The 14,004-nt window shown below is 46.6% G+C and overlaps 4 protein-coding genes across 4 annotated transcripts; all 4 read right to left on the reverse strand.

The window, feature by feature from the left end:
* Positions 1-123: 123 nt before the first annotated feature.
* EV420DRAFT_1561316 (cytochrome P450) lies at positions 124-2,986 on the reverse strand. The gene is made up of 13 exons (XM_060473854.1): positions 2,572-2,986; positions 2,381-2,518; positions 2,259-2,318; positions 2,195-2,207; positions 2,011-2,146; positions 1,555-1,954; positions 1,482-1,506; positions 1,415-1,431; positions 1,197-1,367; positions 1,057-1,146; positions 818-1,006; positions 469-764; positions 124-414 (listed from the first exon to the last, which is right to left on the reverse strand). Exons 1-13 carry the CDS (start codon positions 2,957-2,959, stop codon positions 373-375), a joined length of 1,965 nt encoding a protein of 654 aa, XP_060327519.1. The 5' UTR covers positions 2,960-2,986; the 3' UTR covers positions 124-372.
* Positions 2,987-4,148: 1,162 nt separating this feature from the next.
* Positions 4,149-6,223, reverse strand: EV420DRAFT_1561324 (cytochrome P450). Its single transcript, XM_060473855.1, has 8 exons — positions 5,843-6,223; positions 5,777-5,791; positions 5,585-5,722; positions 5,465-5,524; positions 5,216-5,370; positions 4,761-5,163; positions 4,391-4,561; positions 4,149-4,343 (listed from the first exon to the last, which is right to left on the reverse strand). Exons 1-8 carry the CDS (start codon positions 6,096-6,098, stop codon positions 4,267-4,269), a joined length of 1,275 nt encoding a protein of 424 aa, XP_060327520.1. The 5' UTR covers positions 6,099-6,223; the 3' UTR covers positions 4,149-4,266.
* A 154-nt stretch (positions 6,224-6,377) lies between these two features.
* On the reverse strand, positions 6,378-8,455 carry EV420DRAFT_725831 (aromatic compound dioxygenase). Its single transcript, XM_060483230.1, has 12 exons — positions 8,260-8,455; positions 8,063-8,204; positions 7,952-8,007; positions 7,728-7,894; positions 7,583-7,672; positions 7,450-7,535; positions 7,209-7,377; positions 7,138-7,155; positions 7,045-7,082; positions 6,766-6,985; positions 6,667-6,716; positions 6,378-6,606 (listed from the first exon to the last, which is right to left on the reverse strand). The coding sequence occupies exons 2-12, from the start codon at positions 8,112-8,114 to the stop codon at positions 6,536-6,538; spliced, it is 1,017 nt and encodes a 338-aa protein (XP_060327521.1). The 5' UTR covers positions 8,115-8,204; positions 8,260-8,455; the 3' UTR covers positions 6,378-6,535.
* A 1,624-nt stretch (positions 8,456-10,079) lies between these two features.
* On the reverse strand, positions 10,080-13,972 carry EV420DRAFT_1646258 (P-loop containing nucleoside triphosphate hydrolase protein; the record flags this gene model as incomplete). Its single annotated transcript, XM_060477883.1, has 21 exons — positions 10,080-10,233; positions 10,284-10,364; positions 10,419-10,545; positions 10,600-10,744; positions 10,802-11,284; positions 11,332-11,376; positions 11,427-11,542; positions 11,604-11,645; positions 11,695-11,713; positions 11,767-11,869; positions 11,923-11,933; positions 11,992-12,130; positions 12,183-12,234; positions 12,284-12,429; positions 12,480-13,024; positions 13,085-13,183; positions 13,232-13,256; positions 13,306-13,330; positions 13,381-13,420; positions 13,474-13,686; positions 13,742-13,972. 21 exons carry the CDS (start codon positions 13,970-13,972, stop codon positions 10,080-10,082), a joined length of 2,841 nt encoding a protein of 946 aa, XP_060327522.1.
* Positions 13,973-14,004: the final 32 nt, after the last annotated feature.

The raw sequence follows: 14,004 nt of genomic DNA on the forward strand, positions 1-14,004 counted from the left end.
TTGAGGGTCGCACTGAAAAACTTCAGACACGACAGGTACTTATACTCCCAGCTCTGAGGATCAGGCTTCACGCACATGAACGAGTTCCGCAAGTACCTGCAAAGCAGACTTCTAGACTAGTGCGGAGATGACAGATGAGTGTATATAATTGACTCCCATAATGCAGTCATTCGCTCATGGTCGCGGGCACTCTCTCCTCCACAAGCAGAAAGGATCGTGAGATTGTCTGCGACTAATAACAACGCCTTCTCAGCGCACCAACAAAACCATAATAATTCGTAAAAGAAGTTTTAAGCTCATTAGTCGGTATAGACACATAACACAGGTACACAAGCGACAATACTGGAACATACGTATCATTTTTCATTGGTTTCAAGCTCTATCGGCTTCAGTTGCCTTAATCCACATACCGCCCTGAACCGAACGTCAGTTAATTATTGAACACAAGGAGACGACTTCCTCGCTCACCACACTATACAAAGTCAACGTAGACCTTGGCAAAAACTTATCGATCGCTTTCCTCCCTTTGCACTTCGTCCAATCTGCTGGTGTACGACACTCAGTCGGAAGAACATCCTCACAGAATTCAAACGAAGAAAAACTCTGCAAGAGTCGAACAAGCATGAAGGATACTTCATTATATGCAAACTGTTGCCCCAAGCAGATCCTCGGTCCCGCGTTGAAAGGAAGGAAGATAAAAGGATTGGGTGTCAGGTAGGTTTTGAGCCGATGGTCCAGGAACCGGTCAGGGTCGAATTCCTCAGCTAAAGAGAGACATCAATATTCGAGGTACCATAGCTTTGTACGCAGCACTCACCATCAGGGCCCCAGAGATCTTTTCGGCGATGCATGAGGAAGACAGAATAGAGGGTTCTGAGAAGTGTGCGCGCCGTGAGATCAAGGAATAAAATATCAGGAAGAATAAAAGCACTTCGTGTGTGCGGGAATATAAAAGGGCTTTGCGGAGGGGTCATCTGAAGGAAATGTTGTTGCGTTGATAGAATCCCTGAGCAGCGTGATGCGTAAGACTCGCAGTAGATTATGTTCTCGTCTTACCTGACGTTGAAAGGACTACAAAGACGGTCAGAAAATATTCGAGCGAATTGACTATGGATACACACACGACGGGGTACAATCGCAGCGTTTCTGAAACAAGATGAAACAACAGCACTGTATTACCAACTTGTAATTCGTACCATTGATGACTGCCCTCAAATACTTCATGTCTTTGATATCCTCAAAGGTGGGTATGCGGTTAGGACCAACTTTTGTCAGGATTTCTCCTCTGAGGCGTGAGCAAATTTCCGGATACATGGACAAAAAGTAGATGACAAAAGTAAGTGTCGCTGCGGTGGTATCGCGTGCGGCTGTAGGGATGAGTTCAAGACTATGACAGCAATAAAAGGTGAGATACCTAATAAAATATTCAACCTTTAAAGAACTGTCAGCTCGGATGCGATTCTCTGCGCTCTAGAACCTACGTTTCATCCCTAATGACCACCAGGTCTAGATGAGAGACTCAGAAAAGTCCCGATGAGATTATACACCTCGTACCAGATGTCATACTGACGAGATGGTCCAGTAATGTCTCGTCGTCGCCGATTTCATTGATATCTTTGTTACTTGCGAAACCGGATGCTTTCTTTTTCTGGAGTGCCGCCTCAACGATAGGCTCGACAAAGCCATGTACGATCTTCATGGGAGCGTCCGTATTATCCTTAGCAATCTCGAAGAGCGGCCAGATCCATCCCAGACGCTCTCTTTTTGACAGAGTGTGCTGTGCCGTGAGAAACGCCTCCACAAATGCATTGGCTTTGTTAGAGTCGTTATTGTTACACTCGCTTGGGCCGACAGAAGCATTGCGTGGATAGGGTAACGTCGCTGAAAGACTGTCAACACAAGAGCCGAAGAGGAAATTAGTTGCCGAATCCATCGTAAACCGGCCCATTAGATCCTTCGAAGCAGAATTAGAAGATCCTTTCGTAAACACGAGGCGCTGGACCAACGTACTTGGATATCCACGGGATACCCACTGCAGAGCCTGCGCTTCATCTGAGAGATTGTTGCCTCCGCATGCTTGTCGTATAGATCGAAATGAGTGATCCGGTCTCGCGTAAAGAAAGGTCGCGTCATTGATCGATGGAACCTGTGAATTTTGAGATAGAATTATACATAATGAAAATATACGACATACTTCCACATATCGCCTAAAGGTGGATGAGCTTAGTGGTGAGGTCCAGGAGCATAGGCGACCGTACCATCAGTATTGAATACCCCGGTACCTAAGACAGATTTCATGGCATTTCGTAACCTCTGACCTGCATGAATTACCACGTCAGTAACATTTTCCTCCCAGAGTATTGGTGCAGTTTAGACATACCTTTCTCGAAATTAATAAATTCTGTGGCAAGGATGTGCTGGATATGCTTTGGTGACATCGTGACGACCATGTCCGACCATAGCAGACGCAGGTTGAAGATACTCCCGTGTGCATCTATCATCTCTTCCAAGCCGTCGCCTGTCAGAGTTCCTAATCAGCGATATCGCCTCCAGTAAAGCAAGGCTGCTTACTTGGGTAACCCTCAGCCCATACGCTGCTGAATTTGGCTAATATGTCGACATTACCGGGCCATTTCCCTTGCACACATGGAATGAGGCGAGCACCCATAGATTTGGCATCCTTTTCGTGATAGTAAGCCATGCAGACAATGCGAGCAGCCCAGTAAACGATAGCTGATGAAGTCGCGCCCAGGGCTACGACCCAAGAGGAAATGCAGCAATCGCCGAGACTCGCATAGACGATCCATCTTTGCAAGAGGACGACAAGACCAAAAAATAGACCGATGACAGGTATTATGAGGGCCAGAAAACGAATCCCTGGAGTGAGAATCATGATGAAAACGAGAGAACGGGCGTGGAAACTTAAATTGATGTCGAATTCAATTATAAATGGAGTCATCCGGATAATGGAACAAACCAGTTGCCGGTAGCCGTTCAGATACTCAGTGGGAGCTTGAGAATCATCGTCGGTCACCTGCCACACTTGTTCATCAAGCAGCTGCTTGCCCTTTGATTCTTTGTAAATCTGCTGTACTTTCTATTTCTGAGAATTCACAACATGAAATCCTGCATGTCAGTACTACTCCATCGTAGCGATGTAAACGTCCATTATTTTGGAGTTCCTACTTCCGTTGCATTTGGTAAGCTGCTGATTGAGGTCATATGATACGGCCTACCGTAAAAAAATGCTAAGCAGAAAAGTTGCCTATCCAGTGATGATACTTTCTTCCTTCCTTGATATACAGGTAGATAGAAAATTAGCTTGAAACGAAGAACAAAAGACGCGACACACGACAAATTCCCGGAGCATGCTACTAGCGACAGTAACTAGCCGCGGCGGACGAATCTTGAGCCTTGGATCGATTTTCTGGCTATTTTCGATGCCTCCTTGCGCTCCACGATATTGGCTGATTTCGTATGAAGATACAGATAGTGTGATTACAGGTACCGGGTGACTATACAAGATTGGAACATGCCCAATGTGTATAAGCTTTTCAAACGTGAGGACTCAAGCCATCGGCTTCGGCTTCGGCTTCAATTGCTTTGATCCACATACCTCCCTGAGTGAAGAAGACGTTGAATGTAAGTACAGATACAGAGAAACATTCCCCTCTTACCGCGCTATACAAAGTCAATGTATACCTCGGCCAAAATTTATCAATTGCCTTCCTCCCACTACATTTGGTCCAATTCGCTGGAGTACGAAACTCATTTAGCAAAGCATCCTGATCGAATTCAAATGACGAAAAGTTCTGCAAGAGCCTGACAAGCATGAATGAGATTTCATTATACGCAAACTGCTGCCCCAGGCAGATCCTCGGTCCTGCGTTGAATGGAAGGAAAATAAAGGGATTAGGTGCTAGATACTGCTTGAATCGGTGGTCCAGGAAACGATCAGGATCGAATTGTTCAGCTGGAGGTGCGTCGATGTCTGCCTTGTGGTCTATATCGGTAACGCTCACCATCAGGTCCCCAAAGATCTCTTCGACGGTGCATGAGGAAAACAGAGTACGAGATCCTGAACGGGACATTTATAAACTGAGGATTAGCATCAAGGGAGAAAATACTTCGTATTTGCAGGGATATACAATGGCTTTTCCGAAGGATCCTCGGAGGGGAAGGTTGTAGCACTTATGGATTCTCTAGTGAGTGTTTAGCCTGAAAAAAAGTGAGAGTATATGTCTGTCCTACCTGACGTTGAAGGGACTACGTAAGGGCTATCAGGATGTATATGGGCATACAAACCGTGGACACGTACACGGCGGGGTACAACCTCAGCGTCTCTACGACAAGTACTTAGTTACATTGCTTAACGGATTCTCAGACATACCGTTGATTACTGCCCTTAAGTACTTCATTTCCTTGATATCCTCGAAAGTAGGTGCGCGGGTGGTTCCAACCCTGGTAAGAATTTCATGTCGGAGACGCGAGCAAACGTCTGGGTACGTGGACAAGAGGTAGACAACGAAAGTCAGTGTCGCTGCGGTAGTGTCGCGTCCGGCTGGCAGATTTCAACTCTACAGCATCGCAATGGATGAGCGTGGATACCTACCGATTAAAATATTCAGACTCAAGAAATCCGTCAGTCGAGCGTCGAGCATGAGAGTTGTATAACTTACGTTTCATCCTTGATGACAACCGGGTCTGCGACAAAAACTCAGAATCGAAGCTTGATTAATGAACAGAGTTGGGCTTCATACCAGATATCATGCCGATCAGATGGTCCAGCAATGTTTCGTCGTCGCCAACGACATTGGGTTCTGACTTCTTATCCATAGAATCGGACGCTTTCTTCCTCTCGAGTGCCGCTTGGATGATAGGCTCGACGAAGCCTCGCACAACCTTCATTGGGGCCTCCGTCATGTCCTTCCTGATCTCGAAAAGAGGCCAAATCCACCCTTTACGCAAGCGACCAGATAGAACTTTCTGTGCCTCGAAAAACGCCTCAGAAAATTTATTTGCTTCAAGAGAATCGGCATCGTTAGATTCTGCAGGGATAATCGATATGCTTTGTAGATAAGGTAACGTGGCTGTAAGAGTGTCAACGCATGAGCCGAAGAGGAACTCGGTTGCAGAGTCCATAGTAAAGCGGCACATCAGATCCTGCGAGAAGCAAGTTAGGACGGTCCTTTCATCCAATGTTTCATCGGCAAACCTGGAAATCAACGGGATAGCCACTTCGAAGTCTTTGTTTCATTTGAGTAATTGCTGTCTCTGCGTGTCGGTCGTACAAATCGAAATGGATGATCCTGTCCCGAGTGAAAAAGGGTTTGGTCATAGATCGATGAAATCTATAATAATTAAGTTGGACTTTCAGGATGGCGACGATGCTATAGCAAACCTCCACATATAACCTGAAGGTCTACGAATTAGCTGAAAGCTCTATGAGTAAGGGAAGTCATACCGTCGGCATTGAATACCCCCAAGCCGAGGACAGATTTCATGCTATTTTGGAACCGTTCACCTAGATAGTTTCCCGTATTAGCGTTCTGCTCAAAATAGGCACACGACGAGATAAGTTTACCTTTCTCAAAATTCTGGAACTCAGTGGCAAGAACAATCTGGATATGCTTCGGCGACGTCGTAAAGATCATGTCAGACCATAGAAGAGGTAGGTTAAAGAAAGGCCCGTATATGTCCGTCATTTCTCCTAGACCATCGCCTATACAGACTCCCAATGAAAAATCTACGATATGAAGGAGAAAGAGTGTCTTACTGGGGTAGCCGTCAGCTCATGTGACGACCATCGCTGCCAAGATATCGGCATTTCCAGGCCATTTACCTTTAACTCGGGTCATGGTACGGGCACCAATAGCTTTTGCTGCTTCTTTATGAAGGCGGTCCATGTAAAAAATACGCAAGACAAAGTACACGAGGGAAGTTGCAATGGCGGTGAGAAATACAATCCAAGGCGAAGCATCCCAGTTCTTTGGGTTCAACAGAAGACCCCAGTGCTGCAGAAAGGCCGCGAAACCGGCAATCAATGCGACAGGAAGAAACGCAGCTGCGAGAAAACGGATCCCTGGGGTGAGAATCATGGTGAGAGCGGGAAGAAACGACGAGAAATCCAAAATGACATAGATATGATGCTGATTCCGGTCGGATAGGTGAAACAGAGTCACAAGTCACAGCTATAAGCTCTAGACCCGCCGACATTCAAGAAGACAGGTTATCAGGGAGGCATCCTTCTCTACTAATGACATTTGCACAAGACGAGCAAGGCTGAGGACTCGTTGTAGTACTAGCAAGAAAAGGACGGCAATTTGCGAGACACAAACGTGAACCGGGCCGGTTGCCCCGGTTCGGCTTGCTTTTGGGCAAAAAAAAACTCTCATAAAACACAATCGGCTCATACACAAAGTATAATAGAGACTAAGTAACTTCATTTCTGCGTGGATATGGTGACATCAAACTCTTGGAGAACTGTGAAAGCAGGGAGGCATCGCCTACGCTATGCACTACCACTCGGACTAGTCTACGCGCCAGTCGAGTTCAGGTAATTGGTATTCATGATAGTGTAGGATGCGGTTGAATCTACTCCAACGGCTAGATTTCGTAGAGAGATTAGAGGTATATAAGGATGTGTTTAATGAAAGTAGAACGCACTAATGTATCCAAGCAAACCATCAGAGAAGTCGCTTCCAAGCAATTCAAGACTGCGCAAACGGTTCAGAAAATAGAAGGATGCTATAAATTGAAGCTTACCCAACGTATGCGTTGTTACCGTTGGAGTTCTCTTCCTGCAAGATCGAGTCCTGTTCGTTGTAGGTACGACTCTGCGTAGTGGTGGTGTAGGGATCGATGGCATAGACCTGGTCATTCCAGTCTTCATCGAAGAAGAATTGACCAATGTGTAAGAGACTTCCAGAGTGTGAAACTAGAGTGCCGTTTGCAGATGCTTCCCAGTTGAGGTGAACCATAGTGTCTAAGCGAAAAGTTATGTAAAAATGAAGTCAAATCAGACAAAACGAAACAAGAGCTGACGAATGTGCGCAGTCCTTCCGGTGTAATAGCCAGGATAGCTGTAAGAACGGCCGTTAGATTGGACGAGGGAAGAGTCAGAGGTGAAAAATGTACATCGTAATTAACTCGGTGCTTAACAAGTCGAGTCAGGTCTCCGTTTAATAATGATTAAACGAGAAGCTCACATTCCAGCGTCATCGGTAGCCAGACCTCCTCTCAAGAACGTCTCGTTCCTAGCCATAACCTGGGATCCTCCGCCAGCACCTCCTCCGGGACCGCCAGGGCCCTGACGACGTTCGACCGGGGGTCCCCCAGACATAGCACCGTACGATCCATAGAAACCGGTGGCATTCGCTTGAGAAAAGAGGTTCGCTTAGTAACTACAACTTTCCCACGCAAATGGCGCCTCAAAATTATAGAACTCACCAGCCCAGATTTCAACAAATGCGTTAGAAAGAGGCTCGCAAGTGGTGGTATCTAAGACACCGATGTCGAGAATAAGTTGAATACCACTACAGAGCAATGAGAAACGCTGTTAGAGTTCACTTATCAGTTCTACCTTTGGTCCTCGGTGAGGTTCTGTCGGACGAGCTCGTTGTTGATATAGTAAGGGCCTTCGGTGACTTCAGGAGCGGTAACACAAGTCGTGCTGTAGACAGGGAAGATGAGGGTGAGATAGCGTGGTAATGAGAAATGATACTAACTTTTGCAATTCCGTGTAATGCGGGTCTGCGGCAGTGGCAGTCAGAGAAGGTGCACGAGGTTCAAAGTTTCGTCTTTTAAGATCTCTCTTGGCCTTCCTTCGAGCAGTAAAGTCCGAGATCTGGGGCGCGCAATTGCGGGCAAGCAAGTGACGTTCACGAGCTGCAGCCTAACCGAAAAAGAAGACTTCAGTTTCTGCGACAAACTGAACAGGAAGCACCTTTGCCTTGCGAACCACGAGCTCCCACTCGCTCAGTTGCTGATGAACTTCGCCGGGATGTGCTGTAGAGTGGATGACAGATGAGAGGAGGATGTACTGAGCTCAGAAGCGGCAGACCTGCGGCAAAAACAGCCAAAGTAGCCAAGGACAGAAGAGATGCAGCCAACATTGTCAAGATGAAAGTGGACTGGAGAAATGGAGGACGCTCTGAGTACCATTTTATGTCGCTCCACTTTCGTTCGCAGGCTGCCTTTGCGATCTACCGGGAAGACTTCAGTCGACATTACGTTAGGTTCTGGGGTTATCTCAATCACCTGAATATCAGCCACGCTGTGACTATCCAATCATAATCTCCAAATTACCATTGAATTAGATACTGGAAGACGACGGCATATGCCCCTACATTGATGAAACCGAGGAAGAACCGGTCTCCAAAAGAGGTTTTGAATGCCAAGTAATTTCTTGTTGTAGTACGCGCCAGTTGATATGATTGTCGGCTAATTCGAAGCCTCTGCGATGCTGCGGATGCGGGCGCTCGCGGTTTCAAAACGGTTGGCGACTCAAATACACATTGCCGCGCCATGCAAGAAATCATGTACAAAAAAGCGGTACCTGGTACAACCTATACGTTAATTTTGACCTTGGATGCGCCAGTGAGTACCTAAAGAAACGCGAATTTAACAAGCCATGTCGCATTTTTACTCAGATCCGAGGCGGACGACAGAAGAAAACATACCCGCATGACAGTTTCGCAAGTCAACGCAATTAAATAAAGTTCGAGCCTGTATGTACTTAAGTCACTGCGCAGCATCCTTGATCGTCAGGCATTCAAGCCTCAGGGTGCGACTAGTAGTGAAAACAAGCAAATTGTATTGCCATTGGAGCTGAACCCACTGGTTCTTCTGATCCCGTTTTACCTCGTTTCTGATCCAGAAAGCAGTCAATTCTGCCGTGCCAAGACAGGGACAATTTACGATAGATTTCGATAGGGCTTGACTGGATTGTAGGCCGGCACATGTGAAAATATCTGTGACGATCAAGTGTTGTGGCAGGAGATACATTGTGATCCTTCAGAAACGAGAAATCGATCCTTTTCAACAAAGGGAGCAGCTTCTACAGCATCGTCTTGTATGGTGACGTTGTGTTTTGGTACTGGACATGAAGGAGTCATCATAAAGGGCGTAAGAAAAAAGAGAAGAGTGGCAGCAGTCCGGACGAAGTCCGTCGGCAATAGCCGTTCTGATGCGCCTCTAGAGTCTACTTCAAGTTAGCAGTCAAAATTTCCTCCTGTCGACGTACCCGTTTCTTTGACGTTTTGTGTCATTTAATTATTCCAGCGAGCCGTTGCGTGCCTTCGGCGCAACGAATCACGACACATCCAAACAAAAATCGTCCAGATGCTGACCAGTGACAATCGACAAGCGCCTGCATGTCGTCGACCATGTTGTAATTACTCAATTACTGTTTTTGAGTTGTCAAGGTATTAAGAGTGAAGGTGAAACGTGCGCTTCTGTCACTAACGGAACCATAAAACGGTAGTGAGTGGACGTTCGTTGCTTCATGTGATTAGATTCTAGTTATGTATGGACCACCGTTAGAGCGCACCAGCTGATCTCATCGTCGGTTAAATCGAGGCATATTACGCTGCTGCGGATGCGAATCTTCGCATTCAACAATATGACAGCCTCGAAAAGGATTTACATCATAGACGAAGATACAACTGGCGCGATAAGTTGATACACGAGCATGAACTTGCAAGCACTTCGATAACACGCTAGTGTCTGCCTGAGTTTTTGTTAAATTACCCAGCTGACAGCAGACTGCATTGAAACCCAGGTTAGTGGGTCGAAAGGCGAAGCTGGTTGCTGTAAAGGCTCCGGACCGGGCAGATGGGAAGTATCTTATAGTTCCGTATCAAAGGGCGCAAAGAGGCAAATTGGGACTAAGCTGGGAATTGTTCCGATTGCCTTGACAATAAACAAGAGCCAGATTGGTCAGCTCGACGCGGCAATTTCGGAATCGGGACCGGGAACCTCCCGGCGGCACTAAGTTTACCTAATGGATTCGATGTTAGTACATGAGATGCGTATGACGATGAAGCATAAATTTTCAAGAAGAGGCGGACGACCAAAGATCATTTTCCTAGCGACTTGTTAACTTCCTTTTCTGCCTTGGCAATCTCTACCTGCCATTCGGACCACCAGGTGGGATCCTCCTTCGCTTGAATATCACAAAAGTGACACTGTATATAAAAGGCTGTAGGCGTCTGGCCGTAGTTCAATAGTTGGCTGGGTTACACAGAGTGAGATTGAGAATCAGGGACAACAAGGGAACGTACTATTCCGGCAGTACATCACCAACATCATTGATCTCATCAGGAAGACAATCTTCGCAGAAAGCGCGTGGACACGTTCGGCACCTTGCAAACGTTCAGATGAAGCACGAAGACAGGCACGGAGGTAAGAAAGCATACCTGTAAAGCATTCCACCGGATTGGGCCGTCGAACGCGAGCACTCGCAACACGAATGTTGTTTACAGACCAAGAATGCCCTCTTGTTGGCCTCACGTTGCGATATCCCATAGCATTCCGCGTGAAAAACTAAAAAAGAAATAAGTCAAAGAACCATCGAACCACGGAAGGAGAAGTCCTTACCTCTCGGGCAATGATCACAGGTCACCAACTCTCCTCCTTCACGACAATGTACACACCAGTCCTCGTTCTCCCACTGTCTCTTCTTCTTTTTGGCCTTCTTGACTTCCATTATATCCCGCTGCCGCTGCTGCGCTCTCTCCTGAATCTACACATTTTCGTCGGTTAATGGGTAATGTGCGGAAGAAAATTAACAAGTACATACATCTTCCGGTGAAGGGCCGTCTACGATGAATGTCATCCCGCTTATTGTCACCGTGTTATCATTCCTTGCGCGTTTCTGGGTGCTCAACTTCGGGACAATATCTTCCACGTGTTTCGCCTTCTCGACGATATTCCCTTCAAATAATCGACATTTCACCTGCGCGATACCGCTCAAGAGCTGCCGTTCTTCCTCTTCAGCACTGAGAACAAGGTCTTTGGCAATCGCAGAGTCATCCTTCCCGGCATTTTGCTTCATCTTCGCATCACGGGCATCCTCTCGTGCCCGCGAGGCACCCAAGATGTCAGACAGAGATGCATCAAGGAAACGACCCAGGTTCATGTGATCGTCGGATGAAGACAACGCGCTGCTGCCCTTTCGAAGAATATCTTTCAATTCAGTCAATCCCAAGGAGGGGTTTTCTGATGACGAGGAATCGCCATCCATAATTTTCAGAGACAGGAACAATTTCCTCCGTAACCGGTCCTATGAAAAGGTTCAGTTGATATTCGAAGCCTTTATGCTTCACTTACCAGCATTTGGTCCTCGACACTTCCTCGGCATATCAGTCTATATACCTGAGACGGGGATCAGGAATTGTGCAACAGCAGCTTGAGAATATCATTACCTTCACCGTCTTCGTCTGACCGATCCTATGAGCTCGGGCAATGGCTTGCAAGTCATTCTGGGGATTCCAGCTACTGTCGCACATAATGACGTTCTGAGCCTTCGTAAGGTTAATGCCTGGAACGGCAGGAAATAACGAATCAGTGTTACTATCTGGAAGTGTCAAGGAAATTCATACCGAGACCACCGGCTTGGGTCGAGATGAGGAACACTTGATACGCTGTCAAAAGTTGTAAGTGCCTCATCTTGTGTAATTAATTACGACATACGCGATTTTTCTCGTTGGAACTGTAAAAAGAATGGTCAGTTGGACTGACGAGGAGAATGGCGAGTCAACGCACCAATTTGATATCTAAATTCCGACGAGGTCTGGTTGTTGACCCGTCTAATCGGGCAAAGCGTATGTTTCGAAGGACCATAAAGTCTTCCAAGAGATCAAGCATTCTTCATAATATAATTGAATATTAGTGAACATAAAGAGCACATGCAAAGCGCACCCCGTCCATTGCTTTGGAAAAAGAATCAGGGTCAAATTCTTACGCCGAGGCAACACCGAGGAAACTCACCGAAAATATAATCACCCTCTCTCCCTTTGGAAGAACGTCCGCGAGGATTTTATCTATTGCTATCATTTTCGAAGAAGACGCAACAATGTGCTCTCCCTTTGTGTATGGGTCAGGCTGAGCATCGGGTAAAAGATAGGGACTATGATGGGGATGTCACCAAGAACCAGGAGACGCGTGAGCAGGATGCTTACTGATCGCATAGCATACGTAGCTGCATGAGGATGAAGCTGAGTCGCTGCCACACTGAGAGAAAATATTAGCTACGTCAAAATCAATGAATATGTAGACGAACATTTCTTGTCTTGCGTTGTTCCGTTGTTAACATCGTTCTGTAGATGCGATAAAACTTCCCTGCGACCTTCATTTGCAGTCTTGTTGTCCAATTCGAGCTGCGGGTCGAATATTTGCTCGAGATCGACCATGTCTATGCGATACAAACTACGGTCGTGTAGAAATGAGTAGTTATAGAAGAATTGAAAGACACTCACAGCCTGTAGTGCCAAAACCTCTGAGCCTCGGTCAAAGGAATAAAGACCGTGGTTTCATCCCTGGGTGGTACATCCACAGAAACGACGGATTTCGTACGCCTAAGCATGATTACCGACAACAATTTCTGGACTGCGCCAAGAAAAGGTACGTCGTAGATCCCCTTACTTAAATCGAACGATTCGAGGAATTTTTGCTCCGTCTTCGCCGTAAAAATGTTAGGATAGAGGAAATGAAGAAGTCCCCAAACCTCGACGAGGTTATTCTGAACTGGAGTACCGGTCAAGACTAGCCGGTAGAGGCTGCCAATCGACTGTAAGTTTTGCGCCACCTGCGTCCCCGAGTTTTTGATCTTGTGTCCTTCATCGAGTACGCAGTAGGTCCAGCGACGAGATTTAAACCACGATACTTCGGCAGAAAACGCATCGTAGGTGGTCAAAACTATATCAAAGGAGTTCTCTAGGAATGTCTTCTTTATCATGGTTCGCTGGGCACTAGGTCCATGAAAGCGGACCGTCCGCATTGAAGGGAGCCATCTGGCTGCTTCCTGAAATGGTTGCTTAAGTAAGTAACAATCTTCTAAGAGCGGCTCGAAACCCTAACTCACTGCTTCCCAGGAGGACAGAACGGACAATGGGCATATAACGAGGTGCGGATCATCGTGACTTGAGGAGTTCTCCTTGATGTAAGCGAATAGAGAGAGGGTCTGAATCGGGATTTAGAACAGAATTACAGGTCATGATGCGCTGCGCACCTGCAGCGTCTTTCCTAACCCCATCCTGAATAGAATGAAACCCAACGATCTATACAAAGAAAAATGGCACGTACTCGTCTCCCAAAATACAGTTCATGCCTGGACACGGGATGAAGAGATGTGTAGAGCCAAGGCTAGGAGTTACTCACCATTTTTGTACATCCATACAAGAAAAGACAGGCCATGGAGCTGCGTCTTGGTTCAACGAGGCACATCAAATTCAAAAATATAACGCCACTCACTTGGTAATCTTTCATTTCGCCTCCTTTTATATCATTAGGCTGCACTTGAAGCGAATGAAACTTGACTGGGGCTCCTGACGTTCCCGGCCCGAGATAGTGTTCAAATGTCGTGATGGATGGCAGTAGTGGCTCAAAATAGTCACGATTAGCGCGAAGCCAATTACCCATAGCAATATCTCGAGCCACCCGTTTTTCGTGAACTAAGACAGTATTCTTCGAGTCCCCCGAGTTAGCATTGAATAATGGCACTAATACACAAGCCGCATACCGCTTTCTTCTCTTCCAACTTCTGCTTCTTCAGAATCTTCATCGAGGTATCTGTCCCCAGGTTTGTCGAAGCTGAGCGCTTCCGTGGCATCTTTGTTACGCTGCTGAACAAGGAAGTTTTCGGTCGTGAGGAACGTCGAACACTGCCAGATTCGCCGTAAAAATGAGACGGCGGAATGGGAGCGCTCGTTGTCACAAGAAGGTCAGACTCAGTAGGTACTGGGATGGTCATGGCGTGTTGTTATCAGGAGATGAGGGCGCGTT

The sequence above is a fragment of the Desarmillaria tabescens genome (assembly GCF_030435595.1).
Source record: "Desarmillaria tabescens strain CCBAS 213 chromosome Unknown EV420scaffold_34, whole genome shotgun sequence".
NCBI classification, from domain to species: Eukaryota; Fungi; Basidiomycota; class Agaricomycetes; order Agaricales; family Physalacriaceae; genus Desarmillaria; species Desarmillaria tabescens.

What these genes read in the sequence shown, in the direction of transcription:
- EV420DRAFT_1561316 (XM_060473854.1), bottom strand. Translation starts at nt 2,959, where the DNA reads ATGACTCCATTTATAATTGAATTCGACATCAATTTAAGTTTCCACGCC. An exon ending in AGATCTCTGGGGCCCTGATG is followed by an intron (nt 765 to 817) that starts GTGAGTGCTGCG and finishes GTCTCTCTTTAG; the next exon opens with CTGAGGAATTCGACCCTGAC. An exon ending in CGTTGACTTTGTATAGTGTG is followed by an intron (nt 415 to 468) that starts GTGAGCGAGGAA and finishes CGTTCGGTTCAG; the next exon opens with GGCGGTATGTGGATTAAGGC.
- EV420DRAFT_1561324 (XM_060473855.1), bottom strand. Translation starts at nt 6,098, where the DNA reads ATGATTCTCACCCCAGGGATCCGTTTTCTCGCAGCTGCGTTTCTTCCT. An exon ending in GTTCCAGAATTTTGAGAAAG is followed by an intron (nt 5,525 to 5,584) that starts GTAAACTTATCT and finishes GAAACTATCTAG; the next exon opens with GTGAACGGTTCCAAAATAGC. An exon ending in CTTAAGGGCAGTAATCAACG is followed by an intron (nt 4,344 to 4,390) that starts GTATGTCTGAGA and finishes TACTTGTCGTAG; the next exon opens with AGACGCTGAGGTTGTACCCC.
- EV420DRAFT_725831 (XM_060483230.1), bottom strand. Translation starts at nt 8,114, where the DNA reads ATGTTGGCTGCATCTCTTCTGTCCTTGGCTACTTTGGCTGTTTTTGCC. An exon ending in GGGAGCTCGTGGTTCGCAAG is followed by an intron (nt 7,895 to 7,951) that starts GCAAAGGTGCTT and finishes TTTTTCGGTTAG; the next exon opens with GCTGCAGCTCGTGAACGTCA. An exon ending in TGGTTTGCTTGGATACATTA is followed by an intron (nt 6,607 to 6,666) that starts GTGCGTTCTACT and finishes TACGAAATCTAG; the next exon opens with CCGTTGGAGTAGATTCAACC.